This window comes from Centruroides sculpturatus, unplaced genomic scaffold (assembly GCF_000671375.1).
Source record: "Centruroides sculpturatus isolate CEXI.00-Female unplaced genomic scaffold, Cexi_2.0 scaffold1030, whole genome shotgun sequence".
Lineage (NCBI taxonomy): Eukaryota > Metazoa > Arthropoda > Arachnida > Scorpiones > Buthidae > Centruroides > Centruroides sculpturatus.
Window position 1 is genome coordinate 57691 of NW_019385245.1, and position 12465 is coordinate 70155.

The 12465-nt window shown below is 30.4% G+C and overlaps 1 protein-coding gene across 1 annotated transcript; it reads left to right on the forward strand.

Moving 5' to 3' along the window:
- The first annotated feature begins 4132 nt into the window (after positions 1-4132).
- On the forward strand, positions 4133-11324 carry LOC111636669 (organic cation transporter protein-like). Its single transcript, XM_023381959.1, has 11 exons — positions 4133-4177; positions 5823-6185; positions 6249-6352; positions 6430-6584; positions 7964-8132; positions 8198-8345; positions 9832-9917; positions 10193-10407; positions 10564-10745; positions 10826-10947; positions 11082-11324. Exons 1-11 carry the CDS (start codon positions 4133-4135, stop codon positions 11143-11145), a joined length of 1653 nt encoding a protein of 550 aa, XP_023237727.1. The 3' UTR covers positions 11146-11324.
- The last annotated feature ends 1141 nt before the right edge of the window (positions 11325-12465 follow it).

Below are 12465 nucleotides of genomic sequence, written 5' to 3' on the forward strand. Positions count from 1 at the left end.
AAATATTTTTGATAGAAAGCAAACGTGCCCCCACCACACACACTAACATTCGTACATACAGAAAAAAATACTCAATTTTTTTTTTTTGCATTTTTCGACATTCCGAGCTGTCCTGAATCCATGACTAAAAATCTGAGGGCGGTCAGTTTTAGCCGGATCGCATACTTTCCCTCTGTTATATATAACAGCCATGAAAGTAAAAATAAAAAAAATCGATCGATATTGAAATACTTATTAATTTTAAAATTGTTAAGATAAATTTTAAGTTTATTTATTCCTAAAGCCTCTCGAAAGAGATTTAATTTTCGCAAACTTTAAGAATACTACACTTTTATAATAAAACTAGTATATCTCCAAGAAGAATCTCCCATCAGTAACTGAGTGGATAGAAGCATTGAGAACTGGTAGTTAGCTGCAGATTCACAACTCATCAACGGAGCCATGAAGTTTTCCTGTGTTTCTTCATGTTTTTAATACCTAAGTATGGATCAATTTTCCATTAAAAGTGCTTCTAGGAAACACTTCCCGTTGGCAGATCGCCCAAGGGTTGAATTTCTTTTTCGTCACTCGTTTCCTTAGGTCTCTATACAATCTTACTAATTCGCATTTCTCGATGCATGGAATAGTCAAATTATTCAGACTCTGCTATATTTTCATATTTCATCTGTGGCAATAAAGTTATTCTCCAAGAGGCATTGGAATTGAATGTAATTTTTATTAGTACCAATATAATGTTGAATAAGTCATTATAATATCACAGCAAAAAGAAATTTTCCTGTGGAAAAAGAATACAACGTAGGATCTCCTCTTGTGTCACTACATAGTCTCCCGAGTCTCCGTAGATATAACAAACACAGAAATAAATAACACAAAATAAATTGTAGCTATGTGTCGATTCCGCGCGACACGTCCGAACATGTAAGTTGAACAATAGTGTGGAGGGAATGAGTAATCAAGAGTTGCGTGGTGCTCAAACAAAAGACGAATCGACGAGATTTGAAAACCGCGTAAATCCGGGTTCGCCGGAGTTAACTACCAACTGAATAAATAGTCAATAAGTTGCCAAGTGTTGATATATGTCACCTTAGTGTGTCTGCAAAGAATATTAATGTTTTATTCATGAATAATAATTTATTATCATGACAATTATATTTTGTGAAAAAAAGCAAGTCAGAGCTAGATTTCTAGAAAATAGATGTACAAGAGACATGCAACGAATGAGAAGTATACTATCACATTAATATAGTATAGATACTTATATTAATATCGCCAAAATTTTATATTTGTAATATCAAAACAAGAATTTCCCTCATTTCCAATCATAACAAGGTGAGTTTAATTATAATAACAGCGATATTTTCTTCTTTGCTAAGTTAAGAAGAAATTCTTTCCAAATGTTAAAATACATATTTAATAATTTTAAATAGAAAATTTATAAAAAATAGTGAGCAATGAGTTAACTTTTTTTTAAAAAATTTCTTTAATTTAAACAAATTTTTATTTATATGATAAAAAAAAATGTAAACGGAGTAGTGCAATAAATTGCCCGGGCAAAATATAAATAGAAACATTAAGATTATTAAATTATTTCATACTTCTAACCTTTCTATTATATTATAGTATTTGATTTACGTAACTACAATCGTTATCTTAACCAAGGATTTATCGCACCGAGTGCCCACTCGAACACATTATAAAATGCTTTAAATTGTGTTCAGTACAAGAAGAAAATTTTAATAATGTGTTAGATTGTTTACTCGGTATGATAACCCCCTGCGTTAGATAAATTTTGTAGTTATATAAATCAAGCAAACGTGCTCATTCATATATTTAGATTTATCTTTTTATTATCTTAATATTGCGTATCTTAATAATGTTGCAAATTTAAATTTATTAGCGAGGTTGCGGCCGTAGTTTTCATCTCTAAAACGTGAACGTCGAACGTCGAGCGCCGCTTACAGAGCGCTTACAGAGCGCCGCTTACAGAGCGGCGCTCGACGTTCGACGTTCGACGTTCACGTTTTAGAGATGAAAACTTCGGCCGCAACCTCGCTATTATTCATCAGGAAGCGATTCGATCGGTGGAAGGAGTAAACTTTAAGTAAACTTTCACGTATTGAAAACGGTGTCAATATGACAGAGCATTTTCTTATAATATAGCCTATATATTTACATATTTCTGTAAAATTAGTAAAAAAAATGAGAGAAAATAAATACATGTATACCTCACCTTACGTCAGTAATTGGTTCCAGGAAAGGCGACTTAAGTCGAATTTACTTGTCTCTAAATTTACTTGTCATTAGGCTAAACTACATATAACCATTCCCAGTTCTGTATTTTATTTATAAATGTATTTTTTATAATATATAGTTAATACAAATCTATTTTAAGCTTACAAGCATATTACTTTTTTCGTACTGTATTAAAATGTAAGGTTAGAGTAAAGGAAAAGGTATCCAGCTAAAAAAAGGTCTTAAACTTAATATTAACGAATAGACATAGACATATCTAGATGTAATTTGACACGCTGAATCGATTGGTGTTAAAAAAATTTACTTACGATCAACCGTTTAAAAGTTACGAACGATTTTTTATTTCCGGCTATTTGCTTCGTTTAAGAACAACTTTATTAAGAAATACGCAGGCACTCATCGATATTAACAAAACGAGTTACTTTAATTCACCATAATACATTCCATCTACGAGAGAAAGCGACATTAAAAATGCTAAAATGGTGTCGTTAGCCAGCGAACACGCGTACACACGACAAGAGCGTAGGGACAACTGACGCAGGGAAATTTTCCCTGACTGGTGGGGAACTGTGGAGCGTGACGTCACTTCCACAATTCCCTACACACACGTGAGCGGTAACAGAAATAGTTGACACGATAATATAATTATTATATATTATTTAAAATAAAAGTAAAAATTTAATAACAAATTTCGTTTTCCTTATGTTACTTTGAAACAACATTAACGTCTTTAGTTCTTTATTTCAAAATATCAGCTGTTATGCAAAAGGTCTCCAGCTTTAATTGCGTTTAACACGCATTCTTTCCTCACTGTTTCACATCTAGGAGTTTATATGGCATACATATACTACACACTCGTCATAAGAGCCTTCCTACGCCCATTTTATATCACTTATACAGCGACGAACGCTTTTACCCTAGATGATGGCTACTCTGTACTACTACAATTAGAAAATTTATCTAAATTTACTAACGTTCGTACTGTACATGTACTCTATTTACAATAAATTAAGGATAAATTATTACATGATTAGACATATTTTTAAAATTATTGGAAGTGTTTTGAGAAAAAAACAAATTTAGTGAGAAAGGGTTCAGATTTTGTTATCAGAAGAAACATTTCGTCAATTGTCACACGTACTTGAAGATTAGTGAGTTTCAAAGATACAAGATTTAAAACACAGGTTGAGTTTGACGACGTTTCGTATACTTTACCTTGTAATGTCGATAAAATATAAAAAGGTAAAGTATACGAAACGAATATATTTTAGTTAATACCGAATTGTATTAACTAAAACATATTTTATAAAGTCGGAAAATGTATAATGAAGCAATTGGCTCAACGAGTGTTTTTATTAAGTTCGTGCATTTCGGGAAATTCTGTTATTGTTGATTAAAAAAAAATATATATATAGATGCAGAAAGAATGAATTTGCACAATAAGAAATTGTTATTTATTTTATAAGTTGAAATATTCATTAAAATTTACATTCATATATCATTTATTTCAAAACACACTTCATTAAATATCAAGTAACGTATTAGTTAAAAAGTTTCGGCTCATAAACCTCAAGTGAAATTTTTATGTGAAGTATTTCTTGACACAAAAGATTGCTGTTTCGCAATTCTTTCCGAACACATCATGTACAGTACCTTTGTTTCTATTTCATTGGAAAAGTTCGTTTTTAAAATCATCCCGACATTTTCATTTTATATTTTTATTCGTTTTTACTTAGCAATAAATTTCAATTCTATACATTCTTGCATTTCGCCATATTGATAAAAAAACAATTCTAATATGTATTTTATTAATTATCATTATATCAATGCCTTGTTTACAGTGTAAATTTTATTTCACACAACTTTAATGAGAAACGTCATGGATACAACGAAAGAAGACAGAAACGAAACTCGTGAAGTTGAGGTAAGAATTATAATTAATAATATTGCAATGATTTTTTTTTTTTTTTACTTTTATAAACAACTAATATAAATTATATTAGTTGTTAGTATATGTAATATTCAACATATAATATTGCCTACCATTTGGATATTATATCATAGGTTTCAAAAGTAAGAAACCGAATGGGTTCCGACTACTTACAATTGAAGATTTTTGTAACATAAGAAACAAAATTGCTTATGAATAGTAATAAATATATATACATAGAAATAATCATGTCCCATATGTCAAACATAGCCAACAGAGTTAGAGTTTCATCTACAACACGTGATCCATATATATAACTTGATGTCTAAAACTACACAATAATGCAACTGATAAAAATAATAAACAAGACAACACAAGTTAATTAATACTAACAAAGAAATGTATCATTTCATTGAGAACATTACAGTCACTGGATCATCGCTGTAAATTCTACGTATACAAACATATAGAATTGGCTCGCTACTACCGAATTCTGCTAACTGTCAGTTTTCCCATTGGGCATTGGTATCAAATCTACATAAGTTATCTCAGGTTATCAAAAATTAACCTGGTGTTTTACACCCAAATCATTTAGAAGTCGAAAAAAATTAAAACCAAAATTTGCGAGTTTTCCCGGTTTTTTCCATAGGCTGGATTGAAATTTTCAATAACATCATGAAGTTCGGTGTTCATAAAGTATAGTCAAAGCTTGAAAGCCTCTTTGGCATTTTGCTAGTAATGAAAGTATGAAAGTGATTAACAATGCAATCTGGTAGTGTATCCTTTATTAAAATTGCAACATTTTACACCTAAACTTTTATTTCTTTAAACTATACATACCAATCTTTATAAAGGTTAATCAATGGAAATAAGTGTAGAAAAAACTTTATTCGTACTTATCCTTTATCTCTTTCTATTCCGATTCTCGTTTATTGTCAACAAGAATTCATTCACACCCAATACGATAAATAATATATGAAGTATTATATTCAACATTCTTAAATGAGACGCAAATACATACATTGTTGTAACGCCATTACTTCACTTGTCACAATATAGTAGAAAATCAAAAATGTTTTTTTCGCTTATTGGTTAGAATTCACCTGCAAACAGATTGATCTATCAGTTTTCACTACAGTTTATTTGTGCAGATTCAATCTTTTTGCCCTAAACAGCTACATTATGTAATACAGTAGAGCGACGATTATCCGAATCAGTTGGTGGTTGGGGTTGTTCGAAAGATCGATGTTTCGGATAACCGATTATGCACGTATAAATATATTAATTTATCCCATGTTGAAATTTTTATCTGTTGCGTGTCGCTTCGCGTTGAATTTTCGTCGATGTTAAGCCTAACGAAGACTATTGTATCGTTAAAAATTATTTTTTTTATTTGGTACAAACAAAATACATATATTGAAAAATAAAAAAACAATAAAAATTATACTTCAGAGTTAATTTAGTATCAAAAACGTAAAATATTTGAGTAGCCCAAGACATAGCCAAAGATTGCAGCGCCACAGCACTGGCGAAAATTTAAATTTGCCGACTGGAATTCTTTCGAATGATTGACTTTCGGATAATCGACGCTCTACTGTATATACAATTTGATAAATATTGAAATTGTAAGGTTTTGTAGGAAACTGCGAAAGAATTTCAAGACTTTACAGATCTTATCGGTCCATTTGGAAAATGGCAGATGATGATAATCGGGATGATGGCATGGTGTATTATTGTTTCGGCATTAAACAATTTAAATTGGCCATTCTTGGCGTACAAGGTGGATTATTGGTGCGCGAGAACACCGAAATACGTGAACTTGACCGTGGAGGAGTGGAAAAATATCAGCGCACCCCTGGAAATCAGAAACGGGAGAACAACGCATAGTCGATGTGAGGTATACGATATTGACGATATCAAATATGGAAAGAACTTTTCAAAGATTCCTTGTCGCTCGTGGGAATACGATCATTCACAATACAAAAGTAGTGTCATTGAAAAGGTAAGTATTAAAAAACTTTACTTAAACATATATTCGAAGATTAATTCTATTCGCAATTTTCAGTGGAATTTAGTTTGTGAAAGTTCTTGGTTAAGTTCTCTCGCTGGTTCTTCTTTCTTCGTGGGATTCCTCGTGTCCGCTATTGTATCTGGACAGATATCCGATAGGTCTGAAAACTTGTCTTTAATTTCTTTAAAACGTTTAGTTTTAAAATACATATTAATTATATTTAATATTTTCATAGACATGGAAGAAGACCAGTGATAATATCCGGACTTGTGTTTCATATAATCTTTGGAATTCTTTGTTCATTTTCTCCATATTACTGGATGTTTACTGTATCTCGTTTCTTCTTGTCTATAGGAATCACAGCATCTAATCTGACATTGTATGTATATGGTAAGTCATAATTAAAATTCGTACACTTACGAGAAAAAAATATACTTTCATAGTGTTTACATATATCGCTGCAATTTATTATTTAATTTATTCATATGATGAAAGTTATAAAAATTCATTTTCATTATACCATAAAAATAACTATTAAAGTGACGATCTAAGTTTATTTTTAGTTGTTACAATTACAAATATCTTAAAACTTTAGATTTGTATGCAAGAACTTTAAAAAGTTTAATTTGTACTAATTGCAAAAAATTGGAAAACTCGATAGTTAAAAGATTTTATGAATACAGTAGAACCTCGATTATCCGGACTAATTGGGGATGAAGGTAGTCCGAATAAGTAAAAATTCGGATAATCGAAACACTTACTTTAATTTGTCTTTTAATTATAATACAACACGTTTTCTTTTCGATGATATATCGGTAACATTAAAAGTAAATACTGTATTTAAATCGTGATCACATTTTCAAGAAATAAATTGTTCGTATTGAATTTGGAGTACTACTGACCAGCTCTAACAGACTACCTATTGTTTAAAAGGCCCTCTGGAGCGCAAGAACACGGATTTTATATAATAAAAAGCAGTTGAAACTGCATTTTTATGAATAAAAATTTGACAAACTATTTATCGTTTTTTGACGAGTAAAATTTTTTCTTCGCGTTTGCAGCTTTTAAGTAATGCATAAACCTTCGAAACGCGAGGCCCTTCGGACCGCGAGGCATAGGCGGCGGCCCAGGTTGCCCATGCCTTAAGCCGCCCTTGGTCATAGAAATGATGTAATTTGAAAATAAAATTATTTATAAATACGTATGTCAAGTTATATTTTTATTACTACGTAAAATATATTTAAGAGTTTACAGCCACTGTGCCGGTGAGACGTTGTTGAAACAAAAAAAAAATTATGCATTTTATCGCGTACATAAACAGTATCGTAATTCTCCAAGTGAAAATCAGCAAATTCGTAAAAGTTTTGTTTATTTTGAAGAATTCGGATAATCGAAAATCCAGATAATAGAGGTCTGGATAATCGAGGTTCTACTGTACAAAAGATGTATTAAGTTAAACTGTTTCAATCAGATAAATAATATAAAAATTTTATAGCTGCAAATAGCGAAGAACTATTGTTTTATAAATATATGTAAATTTAAAGTTATGTTTCATATAATGTATTAACTTCAAGTCATTCAACTGAATTACATGTATTTGATCCTGATTTCCACAAAATATATAAGCAATTAATATTGTCAAATCATATATAATTTCTATGTTAATGTTTTATAATTAAGTTGATATTTTACGTACTGTACAGCACATATTTATAAATTTAACGTCGATTTCGTTTTCTTCAACAATACTAACTGATCTTTGTATACAGTTATGGAAGTGGTTGGACCAACACACAGAGAAAAGGGCATGGTAACTATTTGTTTCTCTTTTGGTATTGGGTTGCTTATACTTCCCGGAATATCTTGGTTTCTCAACGATTGGACTTATATTCAGTTATGCAGCACTTTGCCGTCAATTCTATTACTCGCATTCATCAGGTAACGTTTATTTACGCTTAATGTGTTAATTATTTTTATATGTTTTGAAAATATCTTTTGATTAGTTTTACTCCCGAGTCTCCAAGATGGCTCCTAACTCACGGTAGATTACGTAAAGCCGAAAAAGTTATACGTAACATAATGAAAATGAATAAAATGCATGCGGAAGATTTAACCGAAATTATCGAAGAACTTTATTGGAAAATTAAAACGGTAAATCGATTTCAATAATAAGTACTTTAAGGTTTGTACTAAATGACAAACTCTGAAATTTTTTAATAAAATACTTTCACCTGATAATGACAATTATTATAAAGTACACTGAGCATTGTATTTCAGATGTACAAAATATATTTTGCTATTATTTTATCGTGGTACCGACAGACACATCGTTAGTAACATCGCAAATATTACAATAAAAACTGTAAACTGTTTGGGAAACAGCATTTTGTTTGTGATTCCAAGTAAGTTCTAAAACTATACAAAAATTAATTTATGTTTTGAAATACAACACGAAATTGCATATAACGAATACCCGTGACGGCTGCCTTGAATGGTTCTATTATTACCTAGAGATTAAAAATAGTCAAGAAGGGACATAAATATTTTATATATTTCAGAATAAATGTGTGTTCGTTGTAGAAATTAAAAAGAAACCGTCTTCGGAGTGGTAAAAGCGACGAACAGTCATCTTTTCCCCTGGAATCTGACAGTGTTATTTGAAATTAGGTATAACGGCAGTTGTGATTGGATATTAATTAAAAATCACCGATATACAATCGGTGAGACGACCCGGATTTTTTCTCTAACTTGGTTGCAATTAATGCTCTTCGTAATCTTAGTAAATTAGAACATCGAGAATCTGGTAATTTCTTGTATACAATAGGAATAGAATCTGTCTTTCTATGTTTTTACAGTTGATTACGCAATTCCCTTAAAAAAAAGGTATTAATGAAATAAATGAATTCAAACAATCTCATATCCCTTCACATATTTCGTAATTATGATCCCGAATGTTATGTATGAAACACGAAAAAATACTGTAGTCGTGTGTCAAATTTGACTCTTCGAGTGCAAATTTTGATAATGAGACCCCTAAACCCAAAAAATGAAAAAACTGGTAAGAAAATCTGTGTACTTGTATGGATGAGTGAATGTCTGTAGAATTATATTCTAATAAAATCTTGTAATGTATGGCTCATACACAATTTTAACTTTGTGCTAATATGTCTTAGTGTTTCTGAAACATAAACATTTTTCGCCTGGAAAGTTATGCAACTCATTGCTGGATTTTTAAAGTTGTTTATATCTTATAAACTTCCGTTTTATTGTAATTTTGGTCTCGATTAACATTGTATTTTGATGATATTAATATTCAATTTGAAGTTATTTATTAAGTAATTTATTTTGATTGTTTTTATATTTAGACAATTGTTATTTTAATCTGTTATTTTTATCAGAATTAAGGGATGCGATAGTTTTGTTCTAATCTTATTTGATAGAAACAACGCCGAACTGAAGGTCGCATTCATGGGAGGTAAAGAGGATTAAGCCCTCTCCATTGACACAAACAAGACAATTAAAATAAACATTTCAAACTTCAAAACATTGTTCTAAACTTCTAAAAATGTATAATTAATATATACGAAAACTTACACTAGATATGATTTTAACTATTATATGTGATTTCATTGTACAGAACGAGGAAAAGAGGAAAATGAATTTTTTGCACTTGATCAGGAATAAAGAGTTACGCAAGATTACTTTCATCATGTACATTTTGTGGTAAGCATTTTTTACGGGCTTTTCGTTTATTAAAAATAATTTTGTCTATTTTTTTCATTTCTTAAAGTAATAAATTGTAATGCATCTGTTAATAATATAACTGTATAAATTGAATTTGAAACTACATTTAGAATACAATAATATTAAATCATTGATTGTGTTAATAAAACGTTTCACTTTTAAAAAATGGAGGGATACACACTCCAACTGACTCCCTTCATTTTGCTTATTCTAATTACTTAAACACCTTAGTGAATCTCTTCCACAACTTCCAGGTTAGTAATAATGTTCGACGTCTACGCATTGTCATTGAATGCAGACATCACAGGAGGAAACATCTTTCTCTTTTTTGTTTTATTTTCCTCATTACAATTTTGTGTTTCTGGTGTGTTGAAGATTATTTTACCTCGCTTTGGAAGAAGACGTATTTTGATGTTTGCATACCTTTTAGTGGGCGTCACTTCGTTACTCGTTACGGCTGTTCCAAACGGTAAATCTGAAATCAATCATACTAGTCGATAAAATTAGTTTTAGCATCAACAATATTAAATTTTATTCTAATTAAAAAGTATGTAATTTTGTTTTGAAACTGCTGGTTTTTTTTAATATTATTACAATTTTGAATATTACGGTCTTTTGTAAACAGATCTTATATGGCTGAGGATTGTTTTCGTAGTGTTAAGCAGATGCTGCGTGTCTATTGCAATAAACACAATATATGGATTTACTTTAGAATTGTACCCGACTGTAGTTCGTAACGTGGGTATCGGATCGTGTTCTACATTTTCCAGAATCGGAGCGATCGTTGCACCTTTTATGAAGGATCTTGTAGGAGTTCACTTTCATCTTTAACATTGATTAATTTATTTATACTTGTTTACAATATAATGTTATTGTATTTCTCACAGAGTGAAAAGGTGTACTGGAGCGTTCCCTTTATTATAATAGGTGTATTGACTCTTTCGTCTGGTTTCTTAATTTTACCTTTACCCGAGACCAAAAGAATTCGTTTAAACGATACCATTATTAAGTAAGAAATTATTAAGGAATTTTTTAAGAAAATAATTACATGTTATATTATTTATACTTAATTGATCTACGTATGATTTATTGAGATATATTTGATATAATTTATGTGAATATATCGTTAAATTCCTTGAATAGCACAACAGAAGATGAAGAGGAACATAAAATTAATCAAGAAGAACGAGAACATTATGCGGTTTGAAACTGGAATAATTAGAAAATAAATGTGTGAGTGCTTTGAGTATTTAACTAGATTTCACTGTAAAAATTTTAACGAAGTTTACGATAATTTAAAGAAAGCTTTTATTATCAGTTATACTCAAGAGAAAATTACTTAATGTTAAAAATGCACACTAAATATTGCACGAGGAAAACTGCATTTCACAGAGAAAATTTATTGATGTATGAAGAGAAGAAATAAATTTGTATTCTCTATATACTGTATATAAAAATGAATGTCTGTCTGTCTGTCTGTCTGTCTGTGTATCTGTCTGTATGCCCTTCATGCATTACCACACCGTTTATGCGATTGACATGAAACATTGGGAAGTTGTTTAATATACTCTCGCGAAGGTTTCTGGCATAGTACATTTATCCTACGATAGATGGCGCGCGTTCATATGAGCATATCACTGTGTGTTCGATCGATTTTAAATTGTGAAGGCCATTTCCCCCTCAAACAACTACCGAAGTTATAGGATGAAATTCGATTTTTTTTTAACCGATTTTATTTTACCGATCTAGGTATTTCCCTTTTCCAAATTTTAATATCGACTCAAAATAATTTAAAAAGACAAATTACAATAAAACGGTTTATTATCCAACTATCAGAAATTTCACAACATGCCAAGGAAGAGAGGAAGGAGCAATTAAATAATTAAAAAAAAATAATATAATAATAATAAGTTTCAATAAAAATGATAAAATGTAAATTTAATTTGATCATAACGAGTTTGCTTGAATTTCCTTTCTTCTGAGATCGCAGCAATGCGTGATGGGTTTGCTAGTGTACTATAAAGAATGTGTATTTTTATCGTCATTAAGGTTGTCAGAAAGGATTTCATATATAAGTAAGAAAAAAAAATATATTTAACGTAGCTTTATTTTAAAAAAATATTGAAATGTGTAACGAATCGAATTGTCTGGTACAGTGGCGTGCCGTCATTTGAAGCGGTGGATGAGCCGCTCCCTTGTATTTTCTAAAAAATAAATACATATTAATTTTAATTATACGAAAATAATCGCGCAATACTTTATTATAACCGCATTACGTATCTTATTACAAATTTCTATACTACACGTGAAAAAAATTAATAAGATTGCTATTGTAATGTTTAAAAATTAACCGTTACTTTGGTAGCATCATTTACGACTAAATTTAATGAATGAGAGAGATGCACGAGGTACAGAAAAAGCTCTAGAATTTATTTTCCTTAAATATACGATTTATCTATCCGTTTGTCATAAAAATTTGTCTTTCCACTTTTTTCCCGAGACTACAAATATTCGAGTACAAAGTAAC